Genomic DNA, 26,840 nt, shown 5'->3' with positions numbered 1-26,840 from the left:
TAGGGAAGTAGAGAAGGTTTTAAACCAAATAATGGGGGCAAGGGGTCAAATCTGGGAAGATGTGGTAGACCAAAGAGTAGAGACAAGGCAAGAGGGAAAGGTATTAATATGGGAAATGATAAACAGACCGTGACAGGGAGGGACAAAGAGTACAAATCTAAGACTAAATTAGCAGATAAGGCTAGATGCTACAAAAATGATAAAGGGACAAAACTAAAGGTTCTGTATCTAAATGCACATAGAATTTGAAACAAAACAGATGAACTGATGGTGCATAGAAATAAATGAGGATTTGATAGCAATTACAAAGACATAGCTGCAGGATGACATTGATTGGGACCTGAATATTGAAGAGTACGTGACCTTTAGGAAGGACAGGAAGTTAGGAAAAGGTGGAGGGGTGTCTCTGTTAAGTAATGATGGTATTAGCACATTAGAGAGGGATGACCTAAGTTCAAGAAACCAGGATGTAGAAGCAGTTTGGGTTGAGATGAGGAATGATGAAGGCAAGAAGTCACTTGTGGGAGTGGTGTAAAGGCCCCCTAATTGTAACTACATGGTAGGACAGAGTATAAAAGAGATAATGGGAGCTTGTCAGAAAGGTACAGCAATAATCAGGGGGAATTTTAATCTACATATAGACTGGAAAAATCAGATGGGCAAAAGTAGCATCGATGACGAGTTTATAGAATGTTTTCAGGACCACTTCTTAGAACAGCACGTTCCGGAGCCAACCAGAGAGCAGGCTATACTAGACCTGGTATTGAACAATGAGATAGGACTAATTGATAACCTGTGAAAGCACCCCTAGGTAGCAGCGATCATATGATTGAATTTTACTTTCATTTTGAGGGAGAAACGAGTGTATCCAAGACTAGTATTTTAAACTTAAATAAGGGCAATTATGAGGGCATGAAAGTAGGACTAGCTAAAGTGAAGTGGCAAATGAGGTTCAGTGGCAGACATTTAAAGGGATATTTCAGAATACATACATTCCAACGAGAAAGAAAAATTCCAAGGAGGGCCCACCATCCATGGTTAACAAAAAAAGTTAGACACGTTCAAAAAACATATAATTATGCAAAAATGGGTGGCAGGTCAGAAGATTGGAAAGAACAGCAAAGGATGACAAGATTAATGAGGGAAAAATTAGAGTATGAGAGAAAGCTAGCAAGTAATATAAAGACAGATAGTAAGAGTTTCTATAGATATTGAAATAAGAAAAGTTAACAAAGTGAGCTTTGGTCCTATAGAAAGTGCGTCAGGGGAATTGACAATGAAAAGTAGAGAGATAGTGGATGAGTAGGTATTTGGCATCAGTCTTCACTATAGAGGACGCAAGTAACATCCCAGAAATGACTGTAAATCAGGAAATGGAATGGAGGGAAGAACTCGGGGAAATTATAATCACCAGGGAAGTGGTATTGAGCAAATTGTTGGGACTGCGGGCCGACAAATTCCCAGGTCTGGATGGGCTTCACCCTAAGGTCTTGAAAAAAGTGGCTACTGAGATAGTTGATGCATTAGTTTTAATTTTCCAAAATTCCCTAGATTTGGGGAAAGTTCCATTAGATTGGAAAACAGCAAACGTAACTCCTTTATTCAAAAAGAGAGACAGAAAGCATGAAACTACAGTTAGCCTAATATGTCATAGGAAAAATGCTAGAAGCTATTCATAAAGATATTATAGCAGGGCACTTAGAAAAATTCAAGGCAATCAGGCTGAGGCAACATGGTTTCGTAAAAGGGAAATTACGTTCATCCAATTTATTGGAGTTCTTTGAAAGAGTCACGTACTGTGGATAAAGGGGAACCAGTGGATGTCCTGTACTTAGGTTTCCAAAAGGCATTTGCTAAATTGCCACATCAAAGGTTATTGCAGAAAATAAAAGCTCATGGTGTATGGGGTAATATGTTGGCTTGGATAGAAGATTGGCTAGCTAACAGGAAGCAGACAGTTGGCATAAATGGGTCTTTTACTGGTTGGCAGGATGTGACAAGTGGTGTGCCACAGGGGTCAGTGCTGGGGCCTCAAATTTTACAATTTATCTAAATGACTTGGATGAAGGGACCGAAGGAATGGTTGCTAAATTTTCTGACAACACAAAGATATGTAGGAAAGTAAATTGTAAAGAGGATATAAGGCTACAAAAGGACATAATTAGGGTGCGTGAGTGGCCAAAGATCTGGCAAATGGAGTATAATGTGGAAAAATGTGAAATTGTTCATTTTAACAGGAAGAATAAAAAAGCTTATTATCTAAAGTGAGGGATTGCAGAGCTCTGAGATTCAGAGGGATCTGGTTTTCCTAGTGCATGATTCACAAAAGGCTAGTATGCAGGTACAGCAAGTAATTAGGAAAGCTAATAGAATGTTATCATTTATTGAGGGGAATTGATTACAAAAGTAGGGAGGTTATGCTTGTTATACAGGGCACCGGTGAGACCACATCTGGAGTATTGTGTACAGTACTGGTCTCCTTATTTAAGGAAAGATGTAAATGCATTAGAAGCAGTTCAGAGGTTTACTAGGCTAATACAGGGAATGGGAGGGTTGTCTTATGAGGAAAGGTTGGGCAGGTTACGCTTGTGACCAGTGGAATTTAGAAGAGTAAGAGGCAACTTGATTGAAACTTTTAAGATCCTGAGGGGGTCTTGACAGGGTGGATGTGGAGAGAATGTTTCATCTTATGGGAGAATCTAGAACTAGGAGTCACTGTTTAAAAATAAGGGGTCACTCATTGGAGACAGAGATGAGGAGAATTTTTTTCTTTGAGTGTAGTGTATCTTTGGAACTGTCTTCCTCAAAAAGGTGGTGGAAGCAGTGCCTTTGAATACTTTTAAGGCAGAGCTAGATAGATTCTTAACAAAAGGGGTGAAAGGTTATCGGGGGGCAGGGTAGACAGGAATGTGGGGTTGAGGTTACAGACAGATCAGCCACGATCTTATTGAATGACAGAGCAGGCTCGAGGGGCAAAATGGCCTACTCCTGCTCCTAATTCATGTTTTTGTATGTAACCTGAAACTTGAGGAATAGGTCATATTAACTCAATAATGCTCAATTCATTATCAATTACACACCAAGTATTCCTTGAAGAAAATAACATTAAGAATTTAATAGCTGATTAGTGCAGTACAAATAATGAACATAAAAATTAAAGTCAAAAGGAACACCAAGAGAGGTTGAACAAAACATTTTACAGTAAACTTCATTTCTTCATTTCAGTGGTTGTTGTCTCCAATTCCTCCACTATCTGTGCAGCAGAGGGACGTTTTTTAGGATCTTCATTTGTACAAACGAGGAACAGCTCAATAGCCTGCCTGTAGGAATCATCTAGTTCTTCCATGTTGAGTGCAGGTCTTGTTCCCAAAGCTGCATAATAAGCATCCTCATCAAAACTGTCTTCATCATCCAAACTATCAAAAGAATCTACAGCAGAAAAACAAAAATGAAATTTTATTTATAATATAGTACCTCAATTATCGTGTATATTTCTACAGGCGCTGAGACTAAGAACAGTTTTATCTTTTCCTGATTTGCAACAACCGTAACATGCAATTTTGGTGTTTTCAGAATTACTATAGACTGTAATGGGCTTAATCTGATGAAGGTACTCTGTACTACATAGCTTCACAATAGAAAAAGCAAGCATGCAGAGGTGCAGTAGGCATTTTGATAACATTCTAGTAATTTCCAGATATACTCACTCTACAAGTAATACCAAATGAATAAAAGACCAATATTCCTAGAAACATGTGTCCATTTCCATCTATTATACATTAACAGCCATCAGTTGGTACTTTAAAACCATCTGCATCTTTTGTGGGATATATATTAGTGTTTCTATTTCTTACCATCGTGTTCTTCCATAGTGACCAAAAGTATGTTTTGTGATCTACTCCCCATCCCAGAAGTATACACACACACACACACACACACACACACACATTCAAAACATCAATGAGACAACACACCAATTGTAATGAATATTTAACTTTATCTAATATGCATCAAATAGCATAGTTTGGGATCTCTTGTCAAAACTCAACAGAAACCTTCCCTCTTGAACACACAAACTATTTCCCAGAATAGAAAACAAATACCCTCCTCAAAGCATGGCAAGGATTGCAAACCAACTTAATTCAACTGCAGAGGCTAAGGTGTAATGAACTGATTTGAACTTTTAACATACATTGTGCAGTCATGGAAACAAAACCAATATTAAAGATAGAAACCAGGAATAAATGGACACTTTTCAGATAGATAACGGGGCCAGGGATCTGCACATTGGTTTTGCCTTGAATTTTTCTTATCCTCTATATACAAAAGTGACTTTGACATGGGCATAGTGAAACCAATATCAAAATTTTCCAGCATAATGAGATTTACTAAACAGAGGAACAATGAATAAAGACACAAGTTAAGGGGGTGGGCATGAATGCAGTTCAATACAGATAAATGTGAAATAGTGCATTTTGGGGAAAAATAATAAAAATGGAAATGGACTGAAGTGTAAGTTCTCAGTGGTGTGGAGAAACATACACAAATCGTTAAAATATCCTTAAAAGTGGCATGAGATTCTGGGTTTCATAGTGAAGGATTTTATATCAATTATAGAAAAGGATATAGGAGCCATGCTGTGCTACAGTGAAAACTAGAATATAAAGATATAATAAAGATGACATTTGAAAAAGCACTGTAGTTGCTGGAATAGAAAAGGTCGAGAGAGGATATAAAGTGTTCAATATTTTGATAAAAGTAAATGAAACATTATTTTCAGCAGTTGTTGAATTGGTAACAAGGATATATACATTTCAGGTCAGTAGTATTTACAGAAAGGTGGAGGTTAGAAGAATTTGTTTTCATGCATTAGTATTTTTTTAGTTGCTTTATTTTGAAATCATTTTTAACACTAATATTCCACTTTGCTATTATGTTGCTTAGTTGAAAATTCTTTTAGTAAAAAAGCAATGGCTCAGATTTTGCAGTAGCAATGAAGGTGAAACTGTCAGTTCACTGTCATTACTTCTCTGAAACTGACAGTAACTCGAGTTCGCACATGTACAGTTAAATGTGAAATCTAGAAGTTGTTGTCTGATTCTACAATTCTCAGGAGTGAGCGTGGCTGAAGTCAAAAAGTTCTGAAAATCTTTTGTAACAAGGAATCATGTAATTAAAGCACTTTTTAATGATCTGTAGTAAAATGCAAATGCTCTGAGGCCACTTCAAAGGGTGGAATAATTATATACTTCAAGTGAATAGAAACATTAGTTTTCCCTTTGTTTACCTATCATCATCAAGACTGTGGATCAATGCATATGTATAAAATCATCAAAGTGACTTCAGCATTCAATGCAGTTAGTACATGTAATACAGGATGAAGTCCACACTAACAAATTTGCTGGATTATGTACATGTGATTAAGGTAGAAGATAAAATATCATAAAACTCAAAATATACATAAAAAATCTAGAATTATATTTAATCATAATAGAGAAATTTGACAATTCAACAAATATCAAATTATTCTTTCAGGGCCAGTGAAAGTGTTTAGCAGTAATTATAACTGAGTGTGCTGTTAACCCAGTTCCACCTCATTTTCCAAGGCATAATTTTTTCAAAGGCTTTTAAAAGTGAGACTAACAGTGTAGCCATGTAAGTTCTTGTCAGTTCAATGACTACTAACTGATTGTTTACCAAGGGGCCTCAACAGCATCCTCTGGGATACCAGTACTACCCAAACGCCTGATGATGGAAGGGGTGCCGCTGCCCGACCCAATGGGATCTGAGCCCCCGAACCCGAGCTCCTACCCCCAGCAAGGTGGCTCACCCCTCCCCGGCGGTGGCACTTTATTTTAATTATTCTTTCACAGGGTGTGGGTGCTGCTGGCTAAGCCAGCATTTATTGCCCATCCCTAATTTCCCTTGAGAAGGTGGTGAGCTACCTTCTTGAACTGCTCTTGTAGCCACAGTATGGCCGATCCAGTTCAGTTTCTGGACAATGGTAACACCCCAAGATGTTAATGCCACTGAATGTCAAGGGGAGGTGGTTAGATTCTCTCTTCTTGGTGATGGTCGTTGCCTGGCACTTGTGCACTCTGAATGTTACTTGCCACTTATCACCCCAAGCCTGAATGTTGTCCAGGTCTTGCTGCACATGGACACAGACTGCTTCAGTATCTCAGGAGTCACTAATGGTGCTGAACATTGTACAATCATTAATGAACATCCCTACTTCTGACCTTACGATGGAGGGAAGGTCATTGATAAAGCAGCTGAAGATGGTTGGGCCTAGGACACTACCCGGAGGTACTCGTGCGGTGATGCCCCAAGACGAGATGAGCGACATCCAGCAACCACAACCATCTTCTTTTGTGCTAGGTATGACTCCAACTAGTAGAGAGTTTTCACCCTGATTCCCATTGACTCCAGTTTTGCTGGGGCTCCTGATGACAGTCTTGGTCAAATGCTGCCTTGATGTCAAGGGCAGTCACTCTCACCTCACTTTTTGAGCTCAGCTCTTTTGCCCATATTTGGACCAAGGCTGCAATGAGGCCAGGAGCTGAGTGGCCCTGGTGGAACCCAAACTGAGCGTCAGTGAGCAGGTTATTGCTGAGTAAGTACAAAGGAATGACTAGGGAAAATGGATTGTAGCATACGAACATATGAACAAGGAGCAGTAGGCCTCAAGCCTATTCCACCATTTAATATCATGGCTGATCTGATGGTAGCCTGAAATCTACATCCCGTCTACTCCCAATAACCTATCACCCCTTTGCTTACAAAGAATCTATCCGCCTCTGCCTTAAAAATATTCAAAGACTCTGTTTCCACGCCTTTTCAGGAAGAGTTCCAAAGGCTCACGACCCTCAGTGAAAAGATTTTGCCTCATCTCCGTTTTAAATCTCATTTCTAAACAGTGACTCCTAGTTCTAGATTCTCCCACAAGAGGAAACATCCTCTCCACATCCACGCTGTCAATCAAGTCGCCTCTTACTCTTCTAAACTCCAGCAGGTACAAGCCTAGCCTGTTCAACCTTTCCTCATAAGACAACCTGCCCATTCCAGGTATTATTCTGGTAAACCTTCTGTAAACTGCTTCCAACGCATTTACATCCTTCCTTAAATAAGGTGACCAATACAGTACACAGTACACCAAATGTGGTCCCATTAGTTCTCTGTATAACTGAAGCATAACCTCCCTACTTCTGTATTCAATGCCCCACACAAGAAATGATAACATTCTATTATCTTTCCTAATTACTTGCTGAATCTGCATACTAGCCTTTTGTGATTCATGCACGAGGACACCCAGATCCTTCTGCATCTCAGAGCTCTGCAAATAGATTCAGCATACAGCTACCAGTCACAGATAAGCCAAATGCCCTTCCTTTTGTGATCAAACCTTTAGTATAAGCACCATGCATTTAAAATGTAAAACATTTCATGTCTATATCAACAAAATTCTGAATAACTAATTTTGAAAGGGCATTAAAGGTGATTTTTCTAAAATGATTCTCAAGTAACAAGGATATATATCAATAATGTTACACTCAGTCAAATGCTACCCTGATGTCACAGCTGGTCACTCTCACCTCACGAAATCAGTTCTTTTGTCCACATTTGAATGAGGTCTGGAGCCGAGTGGCCCTGGCAGAACCCAAACTGGACACCTGTGAGCAGATTGTTGCTGAGTAAATGTCGCTCAATGGTGTCAACAACACCTTCTCGCACCTGGCTGATGATTGAGTAGACTAATGGGGTTGTAATTGGCTGGATTAGATTTGTCCTGCTTTTACTGGGCAGGACATACCTGGGCAATTTTTCACATTGTTGGGCACTGCCTGTGTTGTAGATGTGCTGAAACAGCTTGGCTAAGGGCGCGGCTAGTTCTGGAGCACAGGTCTTCAGTACTACAGCTGGGATGTTGCCAGGGCCCACAGTCCTTGCTGTGTCCAGCCATTTCATAATACCATGTTGGAATGAATTGAATTGGCTGAAGACTGGTGTCTGTGATGTTGGGAACCTGAAGAGGAGGCAGAGATAGATCATCTATTCAATACCACATTCTTGTCTTTTGCATCAACTTGTTTGGCTCCACCATCATTGGCAATGGGATATTCATGTAGCTGCCTCCTCCTCCTATTGTTTAATTATTCTCCAACATTCTCAAAAATTATTGTTGATGTTGGTTGGTTGAAGGTAGAATATTGACCAGGACTCTTGATATTCCGGTTTGTCTTTGAATTGTGCCATTAATATACACCTTAGACAAAGCCTTGATGTAATGTATCATTCTCTCAGCATTGCACTAGGGTATCAAAAAGCTTACATGTTTGGCTTGAGCGGATTTAAACTTACAAATTCCCAATCAAATGCAACAGCAATACAAACTGAGGCAAGGTGACATTGATGTGATGATTCTGCTATGCCTCAGCAAGGAATGCAGGAAAGAATGTACACACTCAGAGTTTCTATTCATTCACTCACTTTAATAAATGGGAAACCTTAGACTTTGCATGTACAATTTCCTAAGATCCATTTGCTGAAACAGCCAAAACACTGCATAATTATATGAAAAGCCAGACAAACCTGCAATGCACAATTGTATGGCTTACCTTCAGAAATATTTACATGAGGCATAGAAAGGGTCATCATTTCCCATAATGTGAGGCCATAGGCAAAGATGTCTGACTTGTCTGTAATTAGACCATTTTCTTCCAGAGCCTCCTTTGGTTTCCATGGCTCAGTCCCAATGTATGTTGCTTTGGGATCACTTACTATAAAGAAATTGTAAAAATACACTCAGAACAGTAATACTTTTATTACATAAAAATGTCTAACTCAAAACAATTAGCATTTAAATAGATAATGCCCGAGATCCCAATCTCTGTACCTAAAAGACCAAAGCTAACACAAACGGGATAGCATCTGAAACAAATGAAACACTGGAAAGGCACAGGTCAGCCAGCATTGAAAGAGAAATGGTTAATGTTTTACATTTATCCAAAGTCATGCAATGAAATGCCCAACAGCTGTGCAATGCAGCTACTTAAAATACATCGAGACAGATTCCAAAAGGAAAGGAGTCCACAGATCAAAAATGGACTATTGATACACCAACTAAGCAATCTTCCAGAGATCCTTTGACAAAATTTCACATAGAAAAATCCTAATTACATGTAAAGCCACAGAAATGCAAGGTAGAACATGGAAAAAGATAAGAAACTGATTTTAAAAAAGGAAATCGTACACATGAGAAGCAAATGTCAAATTGGGGAAGAATGCTAGTCCAAACGGATTCAAATTTACTTCCAATTTACACCTATGACCTGGAAACCAAAATCAAATCAAACTCATTAAGTTTGTTGACACTGAAATGGAAACATCACAGGCACAATAATTCACATGATCAATATGTAGAACAGACTCCTGGGTAAAGTACAGAAAGCTCTTGAGAGAAATTTAAGAGACAGTTGAATGACCTAATTGGCGGGTGGTGGACTATAGTCGCTCCCCATCAAAATGAGCTTTGACGGGCCAAGTGCTCTTTTCCTTCTTTTAGCATGTTCTCATGGTAACACAGGAGTAATTGCAACACTTTAGCACACAGCCACTTATAGGGGAACTGTAAACTGGATACGCATTTGTCTTTAAGCCAATTAATAAAATAAACACCCCACAGAATTAAAACAATAGCAGATGTCCAAACATTCCTTTCTACTAAGTCAAAGTGTTTTGAAACCAGTGGTAACTGAGGAGCAAACTTATGTTCAAAACAAATCCCGATTCAGGAACCCTGCTGATAACTAACACTCACAAAAGATGTTAATTTTATATTGGCCCCTAGGGTTTTATTCTTAGACTAAAGTAAAATAAATTTTAAAAGTTTGCATACATAGCAGTTTTCTCACTGTTTTCCAAAGATTCAGACAGGATTCAAATGCAATCAATGTTAAATATGAAACACACAATATATCTGATTTTTCTTTGCAATTTATATTAATTTTTAAAATTTATTTTAAATGCTAGGAATTTTAAAAAATTCATTCACAGGATGTGGACGTCAGCTGGCATTTATTGTCCATCCCCAATTGCTTGATGTGGTGGGGAGCAACTGCCTTGAACTGCTGTAATCCATATGTTATAGGTACACTCACAGTGCTGTTAGGAAGTAAGTTCCAGGATTTTGATCCAGTAACAGTGAACGAACGACTATATAGTTCCAAGCCAGGATGGTGAGTGGCTTGGAGTGTGATGGAGCCTTTGTGAGTTGCTGCTGTGCATCTTGTAGACAGTACACACTGCTGCCACTGTGCATTGGTGGAGGGAGTGAATGTTTAAGATGGTGGATGGGGTGCCAATCAAGCACGTTGCTTTGTCCTGGATGGTGTCAAGCTTCTGAGTGTTGTTGGAGCTGCACTCATCCAAGGAAATGGAGAGTATTCCATCACACTCCTGACTTATACCTTGTAGACGGTCGACAAGCTTTGGGGAGTCAGGAGGTGAGTTACTCTCTGCAGAATTCCTAGCCTCTGACCTGCTGTCGTAGCCACAGTATTTATATGGCTGGTCTAGTTCAGTTTATGGCCAATGGTACCCCCAGGATGTTGATAGTGGAGGATTCAGAGATGGTAAGGCCATTGAATGTCATGGGGAGCTGGTTAGATTCTATTTTGTTGGAAATGGTCATTGCATGGCACTTGTATGGTGTGAGTGTTACTTGCCACTTGTCAGCCCAAGTGTGAATGTTGTCCAGGTCTTGCTGCATATGGACATGGACGACTTCAGTGTCTGAGGAGTTGCGAATGGTTCTGAACATTGCGCAATCATCAATGAACAGCCCCACTTCTGACCTTATCCTGGAGGAAAAGTCATTGATGAAGCAACTGAAGATGGTTGGACCAAGGAACTCCTGTAGCAATGTCCTGGGACTGAGATGATTTACCTCCAACAACCATAACCATTTTCCTTGTGCTAGGTATATGACTCCAACCAATGAGTTTTCCCCGATTCTTCAAATCCAAACTGCTCAGACCATGCCTTGGTCTTTACTGGTATACGCCAAGGAAACACAAAATAATTTCAGAGTTGAATAAAAGCAACAATTTAGTATAATTTAGATGCATCAATGCTCTGCTCCTGCAAGCACCATGCAGTCAAAATGGTTTAATTAAATGTGTGAATGTACACATACAATGGTTTCTTAAAATGTGCAATTATATTGAGGACACAAGGTTAAAAAAAATCAGAAAAGAAAAAGATATAACTGAATTACTTTAAAAGAAGATTTGCCACCTATTTTTGAAATGTATCAATTTTGTGTGGGAGCACAACACATTTTCAAGTTGACCTCTACTCAATCTCACATTTACCAACAGCCTACAACACCTGAATAACCATAAGAACAAATGAACTGTTCACGTACCTTGCATGTTCTCATCTAATTTGAGTGAAACGCCCACATCACAGATCTTAATGGTCTGAAAATCTTCTTTAATGACAATATTGCAAGATTTGATGTCTCCATGCAAGATTCTTTTTTCATTGTGCAGATACTGAAAGTTTCACAAGTAAATTATTTAAATTCTCAAGAGTCAGAATTCTGCAAAAATACAATTGACTATCAGTGAACAAATCCAGCATTTAAACAAACTGTTCCTGGGACAATAAAAACAGGCCCAGATTGAGAACATTCCATTCTAACTGCTCCAATTTCACCTGCATCCTATTTAAACAGAAACACTATTGTTTATTCTTTTGAAAATGAAGTCTTAATATGGCAACTTCCCAATCTGCTTAGCTTTCTAAAGAAAGAAGATGGGACAGATTAATAGGAAAAGAAAAAATGTTTGCACGTTAACCTCATTTACTTCACCAAATGGTTCAGATCAGCATAGGTACCTGACCACTTGAGTTTAATGCACAGTGGTTGTACGACAAAGCAGAAGCAATCTTCGGGAATTAAGCAAAAGCGTATTATTTTTTTAAAAACGTAAGTCTATTTCTATTAATTAAAAATGTAGAACAATTGATCAATGGCATCCAAGTGGTTTGACAACACCCACAACATTAGCAAAGAATATTAGTGCATCAGTGGGGACGTAAAGTGTATCAGCAAGGGAAAGAGATGCGAGTGTAGAGGAGAAATCTACAGAAGGGTTAATTAACTTGGGACTGCTCCTGGACATTTCAGCAGCAGTCCCAAGCTGCATTTGCAAAAACCAAGGCATTACTTGGGCTCACAACACAGAAATCAGTTAGGAAACAAAATGGTTAGATAACACTGCCTTAAAACAGTACTGGGATTAAACTTACACATGAACAAAATTTAATACAATATTAGAAAACAAGGCAATGATCTGGTACAAAACTAAATTTTATAAAATCTAGTACTATTACTTTTATCCATCACGATCCACAAGTTTTTAACGCTACTATTAACAACTTTTTACCCATTGATTTCATTGAGGATATAGTATTATATGGGCTGGTTATTCAGCTTGCTCATTAAAGCATACATTAGCATAGCATGCTTTTGCTCAATGATTGTTCCACCCCACCAAAAAAAGGTACTTAGTTATTTTAGGAAAGCAAGATAGTAACTGACATTAAATTATTATTTTTTGAATATAAATTGTCCTTGAGATATGGATAAAACTGGCAAGACCAAATTTATCACCCATTCATAACTGCCACAAGAAGCTTCTTGAACATTTGTTTTTATAAATGTGTGGTTGTTTCAGACCACATTAAAAGTTAAGGTGCATTGTGAACTAGAACGCAAGTAGGCCAGACCGGCTACAGATGGCAGGTTCTCATTCCTGAAAAAGAGTGTAACAGCAGCTGGATTTTTACAATAATCTTGCTGTTTTGTAGATATTTATTTCTGGCAAGCACTTAGACATTAGTAAACTCATAGAATTCAATTACATAATTACACCCCTCCTAAAACTCTGCACTCCCTGAACTTTGATCTCTTGTGCATCCCTCATTCCCGTCATTCAACTATTGGTGGCCAGTCCTTAAACTCTCCTGAGTTCGTTTTCCTCCTTAAAATCCACATCTGACCAATCATTCCTCCTAACGTCTCTTCTTTTACCTATCCATGTTTTTCTGATTACACCTGTGAAACATTGAGCAATGTTTTTCTATATTAAGGTTCTATATAAAGAGAGATTATTGTGCCTTCATGGGGTTAATGTTGTATATATGGGCTTTCAAAAATAATTGAATAAAGTACCACGGAATAGCAAAATTGAAGCCCATGGAATTATAGGGGCAGTGGCTGCACCGATACAAAATTGGCTAAGATACTGAAAGCAGAGTAGCAGCAGTGACTGTTATTTTTCAGGCTGCAGGGAAATGCACAGTAGTGTCCCTCAGAGTTGGTATTGGGACCAATGCTCTTTTTGATATATATTAACGAACTGGACTTGAGTATACGAGGCATAATTTCTAAGTTTGCAAATGACACAAAACTCGGAAAAGCCATAAACGGTGAGGAGGATAGGAATAGGCTTCAGGAGAACATTGAGAAACTGGTGAGATGGGCAAACACCTTGCAGATGAAATTTAATGCAGAGAAACGTGACGTGATTCAATTTGGTAGGAAGCCTGAGGAGACGCAATATAAACTAAATAATACAATTTTAAAGCGGGCAGGAACAGAGAAATCTGGGGGTTCACGTACACAAATTGAAGGCAGCAGGCCAAGTTAATGAGGCTGCCAAAAAACCATATGGGATCTTTGGCTTTATAGAGGTATAGAGTACAAAAGCAAGGAGCTTGTGCTACATCTTTATATAAAAAAAAACACTGGTTAGACTGCAGCTGAAGTATTCTGACCAATTCTGAGCACCACCTTTTAGGAAGCACATCAAGCCTTCCAGAGGGTGTAGAGATTTACTAAAATGGTACGAAGGATGAAATAATTCACTTGGGCTTGTTCCCTTAAGAGCAGAGACATTTAAGCAGAGGTGTTCAAAATCTGTATTGTTTTAATACAGTAAATGAGGAGAAAATGTTTCCAGTGGCAGAAGATCAGTAATCAGAAGACACATATTTAGGTAATTGGTGACATGAGTGAGAAATGGTGTAATCTGGAATGCATTGCCCAAAAGTGTGGTGGAAGCAGATTAAAGAATGACTTTCAAAAGGAAATTGGGCAAATGCTTGAAAAGGAAAGAAAATTGCAGCGCTCTAGGGAAAACATAGGGGACCAAAGGAATTAAGGGATATGTGGAAAAGGCAGGTATATGGAGTTAAGTCACATGATCCTACTGAATAGCAAAATAGGCTCAGGGCAGGGGCTAAATCCAAAGAGCTAATTTCATAGCTCTTTCAAGAGCCAGCAAGTGCACAAAAGGCTGAATGGTTTCATAAGAACAAACAATAAGAGTGCAGCATATGACCCATTGAGCCCGCTGCAAGATTCAATGCGATCATGGCTGATCTTTGGCTTCAACTGCACTTTCCCAACTGCTCTCCATGTCCCTAGATTTCCTATGCGTTCTCTCACATCTGTAGCATATTGCAAGTTCTGAGCATTTTGTTATATTGCACTGTCTGTTGGGGAATAAAGTTCGTTCAATAATGGCTGCAGTTAAGCATGTGTTAGTCTTTGCGCAATACACAACATCAATCCTAAATGTATTCATCAATGGAACATCCACAGCTCTCTAGGGTAGAGAATTCCAAAGATTCACAACCCTTTGTGTGAAGGAATTTCTCCTTATCTTAGTCCTAAATGTTCAGCCCTTTATTCTGAGATTGTGCCCCCTCCCGTGTTTTAGACTCCTTAGCCGGGGAAACAACTTCAGTGTCTACCCTGTCATCTCTTTCTGTGCTGCATCTTGCATCTCTTCTGGTTACCAATCCTCTGCCACCAGAAACTGTTTATCCTCATTGATTCAAAGAAATTCATGATTTTGAACACCTCTGCTTAAATATTTCTGCTCGAAGGAGAACAACCCCACATAAGTGAATTCTTTCACCTTTCATACCATTCTAGTAAATCTCTACACCCTCTGTAAGGCCTTGACATACTTCCTAAAATGAGGCACAGAACTGGCCACAATATCATTCTATGATTCTAACTTGCCATGATGAGATTTAAATCACAAATAAGTAATCGATTACCTTACTAGAGGTGGGGTGAGAGTGACTGTCTTTGACATCAAGACAGCACTTGACAAAGCATGGCAACAATAAGCCCTAGTAAAATTGGTCATAAAATTAAAGAATTGGGGGAAAACTCTTCATTGACTGGAGTCATCCCTAACACAAAGGAAGAGGTTTATTGCTGTTGGAGGTCAATCACCTCAGTCCCTGGACATTGCTGCAGGAGTTCCTCCGGGCAGTGTCCTGGACCCAACCATCTTCTTGGCCTTTCCTCCATCATAAGGTTAAAGTGAGGGTGTCTGTTGATTATATATTCAGTTCCATTCCCAACTCCTCAGATAACAAAGCAATCTGTACCCATGTGCTGCAAAGACCTGGGCAACATTCAGGCATAAACTAATAATTGGCAAATAATATTCACACCACACTAGTGTTAGGCAATGACTACTTCCAATGAAAGAAAATTTAACCATCTCTCCTTGATGTTTGATAACATTATCATCACCGAATCCCCCACCATCAACATCCTGGGGGTCACCACTGACCCAAAACTTAACTGGCCTATCCCTATAAATACTGTGGTTACAAGTGTAGGTCAGAGGCTGGGAATTCTGTGCCAAGTCTCTCATCTAAATCCCCAAAGCTTTGTCCAACATCTATAAGGCACAAGTCAAGAATATGATGAAATACTTCCCCTCTTGCCTAAATGGGTGCAGCTCCAACATTCAAAAAGCTCAACACGACCCAAGACAAAGCAGCCCGTTTGATTGGCCATGCTGGCCACCACCTTACACATTCACTCCATCTATCATGGGCTTTCTGTAATTGCAGTATACACCCTCTGCAAGATGTGCTGCAGCAACTCACTATGGCTACTTCAACACCACCTTCCAAACCTGTGAATTCTACCATCTAAACAACAAGGGCAGCTGGCACATGGGAATCCCACCATTTGTAAGTTTCCCTCCAAGTCACACGCCACCCTGACTTTAAAATGTATCGCTGTTCCTTCACTGTGCCAAAATCCTGAACCTTCCTCCCTAACAGCACTATGGTTCTACTTATATCACATGATTGCAGCAGTTCAAGAAGGCAATGCACCACCACCCTCTCCAGGGGAATTGGGGATGGGCAATAAATGCTGGCCTTTGACAGCAATGCCCATATCCCATGAATGAATATAAAAAAAACTACCTTCAATCCATTAGCCACATGCAAAGCTACTTTAAGTATGGTAGAAGCAGGAAAAGGTCCTTTGCCATTTTCATTCCTTTCTTCTATCAGGTCATTCAGAGACTTCTCTCCTCCAAACTCCATAGCCAGACATGGAGTCCCATCATTTGATTTGGCAAAAGCTCTGTATCCTGTGGACAAATTTCCAGGGAAAATATAAAGAGAAGAATGTTGTTAGAATTGCTAGAGTCTCTTATGGACATAAAGTTTATAGCAATCCTTACTTTAAAAAAGTGAAACTGCAAAGTTTACATCTGCAATTCATTAGGTGTAATAGTTATTTTTCTATAACAAAAGGTAAGATGGAGATGTTTAAAAATGAAGCATGGAAATGTCCATTCAAAAGGCAACAGAAAGGATACTACATTAAGAGTAATGTCTGAACTTATTTAGCAGCTTAGAATATCGAAAAGGTACCGCACACATTGAATTACTTTTCAAGCACAGTTACTGTCACGCATAGCCAAATGCAGTGGCCAACAAAATCCCACAAACAGATTAAGTGCTAGTTACGAGAATATGGTGGAAGCAGATTCAATCATGACTTTGTAAAGAAAACTGGATACTTATCTGAAAAGAAAACAACTGCAGGGCTAGAATCGTAAAACGGTTATAGCACAGGAGGCTGTTCAGCTCATCGTGTCTGTGATGACTTTCTACAAGAGTAATGCATCTAGTGCTATTCTCCCGCTCATTAACCTGTGGCCCTGCAAATCTTTCCTCTTCAGATAATGATCCAATTCTCTTTTGAAAGCCATGAGTGAATCTGTCTCCACCCATCACCCTCTCAGTAGTACATTCCAGAGCCTAACCACTTGATGCATAAAAAAGCTTTTCCTCATGCCGTCCGATTACAGGGAAAAAAGCTGAGGTGTAGGACTAGGTGAATTGCTCTTGCAGAGTTGGCATGGACAAGATAGACCGAATGGCTTCCTTCTGTGCTGCAATCATTCTATGAACCTATAAGCTGCCTGTGGTAGTAATGGTTAAAGAAGAATTTTGGCCAGACCAGTAGGAGAATTCTCTACTCTTTCTCAAGTAGTAATATGAAATCTGTAAATCCATCTGACTCAGCAGACTGGATCCCCAGTTAATGTCTCATCCAAAAGAAATTGTCAGCATACTTTGTATTCACAACAATACCATTTACCAAATTTGTACATTCTACATAATTTTTGATAGTAATTCAAACAACATAGATGTAGAAACACTTCTTCCAGGTGAAAATTGCCAGCAAAACTTAAAATTGTAGGTGATAGCCATTTCAGATTTAGCAATGTTCATGCTGTTTAATATACATGGAATACGACATCTTAATATTTCGAGGCTCTTTGTGCTTTGCTGACAGATTGGGACAAACACAGGTACCATGTGCATTCCTAATTAGAACTATACAATTCCATTTCCTATATCTGCAAGAAATCTTTTACGGTACCAATATTCTAGTGAATAAAGGTTCATTTTTGGAGCAAACTATTTACTCAAGTTCATATGGTCCTTTCCCAGATTTTTCTACAATTAAGTATATAAATAGACCTACCAACAATATTTGGATGCTCAATATCTTTCAGACGTTTGGCTTCTTCCTGAAGTCGCTTCAGATAAACACTTTGCTGCCTCACATTACACTTGGCATTAATCTTTTTCACAGCCCATGGAGAACTTGATTTACCTGTAGGGGATCTAAACACAAAATATTTTTTGAAAATAGTATGACCGCAATATTACCATTTTACATTCAATTTCTTACTCCAATACAGCCACAATACTGGGGCTATTGGAGGTACTGCAGGGACAAACCTTGTTTTTTCATAACATTATGAATACTGTAAATATTCACAGGTCTCTTAGCTTAATATCAGTGGTGGGAAAAATTCCAAAGGACATCTTACAGAAACTACCAATGCACTTAACCAGAATGCACAAGCTTCAACAGTTCTTAAAATGGCTTTGGAAATGACATACAACAGTTAAAATGGGAGGCGATAAGATAGTTGTATTGTCACTGGACTGGTAATCCAGTGACCCATGGTATGCTCTGAGGACCTGGGTTTGAATCCCACCACAGCAGATGGTGGAATCTGAATTCAATAAAAATCTGGAATTAAAAGTCCAATGATGACCATGAAACTAATGTCCTTTAGGGTCCGTCCGGGTCTGGTCTGGCCTACACTTGACTCCAGATCAGCAGTAATGTGGTTGACTCTTAAATGCCCTCTGAAATTGCCTAGCATGCAACTGAGTTGTATCAAACCATTAAAATATCAACCTAGGCACCGAAAATGACAGTGGCAAACCCAGCCCTGTCAACACTGCAAGTCCTCCTTACTAACATCTGGGGGCTTGTGCCAAAATTGGGAGAGCTAACCCACAGGCTAGTCAAGCAACAGCCTGACAGTCATACTCAGAATCATATGTCCCAGACACCACCACCATCCCTGGGTAAGGCCTATTCCAACAGCAGGACAGACCAAGCAGAGGTGGCGGCAATGGTATACAGTTGGGAGGGAGTTGCCCTGGGAGTCCTCAACATCAACTCTTGACCCCATGAAGTCTCACTGCATCAGGTCAAACATGGGCAAAGAAACCTCCTGCTGATTACCACATACCATCCCCCTGCCCCAAGCTGGTGAATCCATAATCCTCCATGTTGAACACCCACTTGCAGGAAGCACTGAGGGAAGAAAGGGCACAGAATTTACTCTGGGTGGGGGGGCTTCAATGCCCATCACCAAGAGTAGCTTGGTAGTACCACTACTGACCGAGCTGGCTGTGTCCTAAAGGACATAGCTGCTAGACTGGGTCTGTGGCAGGTGGTGAGGGAACCAACAAGAGGGAAAAACATACCTGACCTCATCTTCACCAACCTGTATGCTGCAGATACATCTGACCATGACAGTATCAGTAGGAGTGACCACCTCACTGGCCTCGTGGAGATGAAGTCCCATCTTCACACTGAGGGTACCCTCCATTGTGTTGTGTAGCACTACCACTGTGCTAAATGGGATAGATTTAGAATAGATCTAGCAACTCAAGGCTGGGCATTCATGAGGTGCTGTGGGCCATCAGCAGCAGCAGAACTGTACTCAACCACAATCCGTAATCTCATGGCCCAGCATATCCCCCACTCTACTATTACCACCAAGCCAGGTGATCAACCCTGGTTCAAGGAAGAGTGCCGAAGGGGATGTCAAGAGCAGCACCAGGTATACCTAAAAACAAAGTATCAACCTGGTGAAGCTACAACACGGGGCTACTTGCATGCCAAACAGCATAAGCAGCAAGTGATAAACAAAGCTAAGCGATTCCACAACCAGCGGATCAAATTTAAGCTCTGCAGTCCTGCCACATCCAATTGTGAATGGTAGTGGGACAATTAAACAAATCACTGGAGGAGAAAGAGGCTTCACAAACATCCCCATCCTTGGTGATGGAGGAGCCCAGCACATCAGTGCAAAAAGATAAGGCTGAAGCATTTGCAACAATCTTCAGCCAGAAGTGCTGAGAGGATGATCCATCCCGGCCTCCTCCGAAGGTCCCCAGCATCACATATGCCAGTCTTCAGCCAATTTGATTCACGGCACATGATATCACAAAACAGCTGAAGGCACTGGACACTGCAAAAGCTATGCACCCTGACATTATTCCAGCATTATTATTGAAGACTTGTGCTCCAGAACTTGCTGTGCCCCTTGCCAAGCTGTTCCAGTACAGCTACAACACTGGCATCTACCTGGCAATGTGAAAAATTGCCCAGGTATGTCCTGTACACAAAAAGCAGGACAAATCCAACCCAGCCAATTACCACCCATCAATCCACTCTTGATCATCAGTAAAGTGATGGAAGGGGTCATTAACAGTGCTATCAAGCGGCACTGGCTTGGCAATATCCTATTCGCTGAGGCTCAGCTTGGGTTCTGCCAGGGTCACTCAGCTTCTGACCTCATTACAGCCTTGGTTCAAACATGGACAAAAGAACTCAACTCCAGAGTTGAGGTGAGAGCAACAGCCCTTAACACCAAGGCAGCATTTAGCCGAGTGTGGCATCAAGGACCTCTAGTAAAACTAGAGTCAATGGGAATCAGGGGAAAAATTCTCCACTGATTGGAGTCACACCTAGCACAAAGGAATATGGTTGTGATTGTTGGAGGTCAATCACCTCATGTCAATCCAGGACATCACTGCAGGAGTTCCTCAGGGTAGTGTCCCAGGCCCAACCAGCTTCAGCTGCTTCATCAATGACCTTCTTTCCTTCATAAGGTCAGAAGTGGGGATGTTCGCTGATAATTGCACAATGTTCAGCACCATTCACGATTCCTCAGATACTGAAGCAGTCCATACCCAAATGCAGCAAGACCTAGACAATATACAGGTTTGGGCTGACAAGTGCCAGGCATCTACGAATAGAGAATCTAACCGTTGCCCCTTGATGTTCAATGACATTACCATCGCTGAATCCCCCACTATCAACATCCGGGGTGGGGTTACCATTGACCAGGAACTGAACTGGACCAAACATATAAATACTGTGGCTACAAGAGCAGGTCAGAGGCTAAGAATCTTGCAGCGAATAACTCCTGACTCCCCAAAGCCTGTCTGCCATCTACAAGGCACAAGTCAGGAGTGTGATGGAGTACTTTCCACTTGCCTGGATGAGTGCAGCTCCCACACCACCCAGGACAAAGCAGCATGCTTGATTGGCACCCCTTCCACAAACATTCACTCCCTTCGTCACTGACAATCAGTGGCAGCAGTGTGTACCATCTACAAGACGCACTGCAGAAAATCAACAAGGCTCCTTTGGCAGCACCTTCCAAACCGACGACCACTATCATCTAGAAGGACAAGGGCAGCAGATACGTAGGAACACCACCACTTGGGAGTTCCCCTCCAAGCCACACACCATCCTAACTTGGAAATATAATGCCATTCCTTCACTGTCGCCAGGTCAAAATTCTGGAGCTCCCCCATTAACCGCATTGCGGGTGTACCTCAAGGGCAATTAGGGATGGGCAATAAATGCAGGCTTAGCCAAGAAAGTCCACATTCCGTAAATGAATTTTAAAAAAATCAAGGTATTGAATGTACAAGATTTTCAGACAGAATAATGATGAGCGTATATGAGTGTTTATCGTTTATTAGCAAAGGTAACCTAGGATAGCAGTGGCATAGCATGACAACAAAAGTTTTAGCAATGAAAAGGCATCAGGAAGGAGCCTGTAAAGCAAAGGCTGCTGGGATACTTGACATATAATTAGCTTAGGCAAATGACACAGTAAAAACTAGCCGAGACTAGCCCATAGCAGGTGTGAACCCAGTGATCGCAGATAACTAGGCATCAGTCACTTGAATTCTCAGCTACACAGGAAATGAGAGTTGACCTGAAGACTTAACCTATTGTGATAAATTGTGAGGCTGTGACCAAACCTCAAAACACCATTACTGTTTTCTTTTCATGTTTCAATTGCTGTAAAGCTTACAAAATAAATTCAGTTCTTAAAGGGGGAAAAAATACATCCTCAGTCACGAAAGGACAGGGACTAAATGTATAAAAGACAATCTAACAACTCAGAGGGCAGAGTACCGACTTAAATTGGATTGGCTAAAACAGGCTCTCCTTGCATTCACTAGAATAAACAATTGAAAACTTTACCTGGGTCTTTGAGGTGTTTGTCAATTTCACCGTGACAATGATGTTTGACATCATTTGATATCATGTGACATAACTCAAAGAAAGGGTAGAAAAATATCAAGGAACAAACCCTCTAAGGTCAGAAATCCAACATCTTCAAAAACCAAGTTTGATCACCTTAGGTCTACAAGAAACCAGACTGTATGAATCTATTCTATAACCGCAATAATATTATACTATTAGTGCCTGAGTAATAAACTTGCATTTGGACAAGCTTGAGCTGAAATCACAAGGAATTGTTCAATTAAGAGATTTCCCAACATTTTCCAATTACTAACCTTTTCATGAGGTAAACATTAACTCCAGTACCATAGCCTAGCTTCTTCATGAAGGGAGAAGCAGGAAGGACCAAAGTAGTATGATTCTCATTCCAAGAACCTGCCAATAGTTAAAATTTAGATTATAAAATAGAGCATTTAATTTGTGTATATCTAAGACCTTATACTCAAATTTCAAATTAATAGTGATTAGCTCAACACTTAAAGGACAGAGATTTAATTACAAGTTCCCTTTGCATGCTTACAAAATACTTGATTGCAACAATCTGTGGGCAGTGGAATGTAGATTCTGGAACTAATGCTAGTCAATTTCTATTTACATACAAAAGTGCTATAACTGGACTGAAAACAGCAATTCACTAGATGACAAAGAATCTTAAATGTTTCTCTACTTACTAAGGCAACTGTTTTAACAAAAGAGTAGATTTAAGCTACACTAGTGTAAAAACTAAAACTTGCTCATTTTTATGGTCACAATTTTACTAAGAACTCAAAAATTACTCTTAAGAAAAAAAAGTTGCATTTATGTAGCATCTTTCACAATGTCAGGTCGTTTTACTGCCCAGTGGCTGTTCTCATGTATGGTCACTAATTTCACACAGCAAGCTCCCGCAAACAACAATGTGATAATGATCAGAATGCTTTTGTGATACTAAGGGATAAATATTGGCCAGGACAGCAGGATTGACACCCTTGCTCATCTTCAAAATACAGTAATGGGATCTTTCACGTACATCTAAGAGGTGTATTGGGGCATTGGTTCAGCACCTCCATCCAAAAGTCAGCACCTCTGACGATGCAGCACCTAGTGTTGGCCTAGAATTTTGTGCTCAAATTCTGAAATAAAACTTGAACCAACTATCTTCTTATGCCAAGGCAAGAGTGCTGAGCCATGGCTGACAATTTCAAGGTAGGAGGTCCAATTTATATGGTACTGCCCATTTTTGTCTACTGAGAATGTCTTCAGAACCACTGTGATAAAATTTGTCTAACAATCAACACTTCTGGTGATTCTGTCAGTTCATACCTAATTGTTTCTTTTTACTTTCCGGCTGGCAAGGAGATTTGAAAGGGCAAGCTTCATCCATATTTTCTATTTCAAAATAGAAACTTCACCAAAAAAGTATGCCTTTCAAATGCTGCAAAGAAAAAAAAAGTTAGTAACAGTTTAGAAAGCTGTTGTTCGATGTGTAAATTTCTAATAACAGCCCAGAATCTACTGAGCTTGGCGTGTTGCTAAATAGATTTGTTCCTGCACCCTCCAGCTCAGATTCTTTTCGCCCTGTGTGATCTGAAAATGGGACAGTGACAGCAACATAGTATCTGGGATCTTGATGGGACCAATGAGCTTAAAAGACTGCAAACTAAGGAGGAATTTCTTCTCTCAGATCCATTATTGTTTGGAATTCTCTACCACAGAGCTGGATCATCATATTCAAGGCTGAGATAGTCAGATTTTTGATCTACAAAGGAGTCAAGTGGTCCGGGGATAGGCAGGAAAGTGTTGAGCCCATAATCAGATCAGCCATGATCTTATTGAATGGCGGAGCAGGCTCAAGGGGCCAAATGCTCCTATTATGATGTTCTTATTAACAGCCTCCAACAATTCACCACCTGAAAGAACGAGATTCTTTTATTTAGGAGACTCTTAATGTTCATATTCTGAGCCACTGAGGTTGATTAGCAGTCATCAACAATTATCACATTGTTAAAAAGATACTTACGCTATTAAGTACCAGACTTAACTGGGAGCAAAAAGTTCCAAAGGAACATTGATAAATTTAGTGAGCGGCTAAAATTGTGGTAGATTCATGAAGTTCAACGTGAGGAAGTGAGGTCATCAACTTGGGACCCAAGAAAGATCTATCAGAGTATTTTCTAAACGGAGGGAAGCCAAGATCTGTGCAAGGACAGATTCAGAAGCTCATGTAGAGAACTCACTAAAAGCTAGTGGGTGGCTAGAAAAGAAAAACTAATGCGATTTGGTCATTTATCTTATGTTGCAGCTGCTATTTACAGGTCAGGTTAAAATCCCATCAGGAGGACTGGAACTTTCAGTGGTGTTTGATTTCTTTGTTAGAGTCCTCCTCTGGTTGAGTTTGATTTCTTGGCTGGCCTGGCTCCATTTCCACCCCTAACCCAGAATTAGATTAATGTTTGTTCAGGATCGAGCTCGGGAGGAGGAACTGAACCAGATCCAAGCTGGGGCAATGTGTCACTGGACCTTATTCCTGGTCCACCTGAGCTCTGCTCTCACTGCCAGCTCGATTCAATTCACAAAATGTGGCTCCAGCAAACCGGGAAAAGCCACAGACAGAGAGGATCGGTGCTGAGCGAAGTCACCCCTGAACGACACCCTCTACCCCCTCAGTAAACAATGCGCCCTTAACCCGCCCAAACAACGGGTCGTTAACCCCCTCCCCCGGTAAACAACGGGCCATTAACACTCCTCCCCTCCCGGGTAAACAACGGGCCGTTAACCCCCCCCTCCCGGTACCGGGTAAACAACAGGCCATTAACACCCCTCCCCTCCCGGGTAAACAACGGGCCGTTAACCTCCCCTCCCCGGTAAACAACGGGACGTTAACTCCCCCTCCCCTCCCGGGTAAACAACGGGCCGTTAACCCCCCCTCCCGGGTAAACAACGGGCCGTTAACTCCCCCTCCCCTCCCGGTCCCGGGTAAACAACGGGCCGTTAACCCCCCCCTCCCGGTCCCGGGTAAACAACGGGCCGTTAACCCCCCCTCCCCTCCCGGTCCCGGGTAAACAATGGACCGTTAACCCCCCCCTCCCCTCCCGGTCCCGGGTAAACAACGGGCCGTTAACCCCCCCTCCCCTCCCGGGTAAACAACGGGCCGTTAACCCTTCTCCCCCGGTCAACAACGGGCCGTTAGCCTCCCGCGCCCGCATAGACCTTCCTCACCTTCTCGCGCTCAAGTCTGTTTGAAATTCCCGAGTGCACCACGGGAATAATAGTGACTGCGCATGCGTCTGTTGGAGATGCTTCAACTCCGGGGCGGAGGGAGAGAAACTGGGAATGATGTGGATGTTGTTAGTTTTCGGATTGTGGTGCAGTGGATTCCAGTTGTCAGCTATGCCATTCATTACAGAGCTTGATGTTCTCAAAAGAAAGGAGCAGAGTAAATATTGTCGAATGATGGTGATTCTCAGCATGAGCAGATATTTTAATAGTGGAAGTCTGTAATTCACATCTCTTGCACTTTGGGATTAGCCCACATTATGATGGTGAGAACTGCGATGACAGAATGTTACTCACCCTTCCTGTTCACATCACAGGACAGTTACGGATCTAGTAGGCTATTCAGGCCTTAATTCATCCATCCAGGGCAATCTTCCATTGATGCTTCAAATTACGGTTGACTCCTAACTGTGCTCTGAAAAGGCTTAGCAAGCCACTCAGTTGTATCAAACCACCACAGAAAAGTCAAAAAAGAATAAAATTAAATGGACCATCTGGCATCAGCCTAGACACTGGAAATGATGATGGCACGCACAACACATCTGGCAACCTGTACCAAAATTGAGCGAGCTGTCCCACAGATTAGTCAAGAAACAGCTTGACATAGTCATACTCACTAAATCGTGCTTTGCAGCCAATGTCCCAGCCACCACCATCCCTGAGTATGTCCTGTCCCACTGACAGGACAGACCCAGCAGAGGCTGTGGTGGCACAGTGGTATGTATACATTCAGGACGGAGTTGCCCTGGGAGTCTTCACAATTGACTCCGGACCCCATGAAGTCTCAAAGCATCAGGTCAAAAATAGACAAGGAAACCTCACTGATTACCTTCTACTAGCCTCCCTCATCTGCTTGAACACCACTCAGAAGAAACTCTGAGGGTAGCAAACGCACAGAATGTACTCTAGGTTGGGGGACTTAAATGTCCATCACTAAAAGAGGCTGGGTAGCACCATAAACGAGTTAGCCAAGTCTTGAAGGACATATCGATGCCTGACTGGGCTTGCATCAAGTAGTGAGAGAACCAAAAAGGAGGAGAGCTTATTTGATCCCATCCTTAAAAATCTGTCACATGCATCTGCCAATGAGCGTATTGGTAGAATAGACCACTGCACAGTTCATTATGCAGCCCAAGTCCTGACTTCGCATTGACGATACCCTCTATCATGTGTGGCACTTGCTAAATGGGATAGATTCAAAACAGATGTAGCAGCTCAAAACTGGGCATGTATGAAGCACTGGAGGCCATCATTGGCAGCAGAATTGTGTTCAACCAAAATCTTATGGCATGGCATATCCCTCAGTCTACCATTACCATCAAGTGAGGGGTCAGAAGCGGGGATGTTCACTGATGGTTGCACAATGTTCAGTACCAATTGTAACTCCTCAGATACTGAAGCATGCCTGCATGCAGCAAAACCTGGACAACATTCAAGTTTGGGCTGATAAGTGGAAAGTAACATTTGTGCCACACAAAGTGCAGAGGCAATGATTGTCTCCTTCAAGAGAATGTTACCATCTCTCTTTGATATT

At 41.0% G+C, this 26,840-nt stretch overlaps 1 protein-coding gene across 1 annotated transcript; it reads right to left on the bottom strand.

The window, feature by feature from the left end:
• Window positions 1–3,088: 3,088 nt before the first annotated feature.
• Window positions 3,089–25,306, bottom strand: pbk (PDZ binding kinase). Its single transcript, XM_078541309.1, has 8 exons — window positions 25,250–25,306; window positions 23,354–23,465; window positions 22,327–22,426; window positions 17,897–18,039; window positions 16,318–16,487; window positions 11,429–11,558; window positions 8,619–8,780; window positions 3,089–3,429 (listed from the first exon to the last, which is right to left on the bottom strand). Exons 2-8 carry the CDS (start codon window positions 23,412–23,414, stop codon window positions 3,209–3,211), a joined length of 987 nt encoding a protein of 328 aa, XP_078397435.1. The 5' UTR covers window positions 23,415–23,465; window positions 25,250–25,306; the 3' UTR covers window positions 3,089–3,208.
• Window positions 25,307–26,840: the final 1,534 nt, after the last annotated feature.

This window comes from Cetorhinus maximus, chromosome 5 (genome assembly GCF_964194155.1).
Source record: "Cetorhinus maximus chromosome 5, sCetMax3.hap1.1, whole genome shotgun sequence".
In the NCBI taxonomy this organism is placed as follows: Eukaryota; Metazoa; Chordata; class Chondrichthyes; order Lamniformes; family Cetorhinidae; genus Cetorhinus; species Cetorhinus maximus.
The sequence above is the reverse complement of the archived record's forward strand: the minus strand, read 5'-3'. Positions and strand labels throughout refer to the sequence as shown.

Bases quoted from the DNA above. Each gene is read 5' to 3' on its own strand.
- pbk (XM_078541309.1), bottom strand. From the start codon at position 23,414: ATGGATGAAGCTTGCCCTTTCAAATCTCCTTGCCAGCCGGAAAGTAAA. The intron at 11,559-16,317 runs GTAGTTTTTTTT...TGAAACTTTCAG, and splicing joins ATGTGGCTAATGGATTGAAG to TATCTGCACAATGAAAAAAG. The intron at 8,781-11,428 runs GTACGTGAACAG...ATTTCTTTATAG, and splicing joins ATTAGATGAGAACATGCAAG to TAAGTGATCCCAAAGCAACA.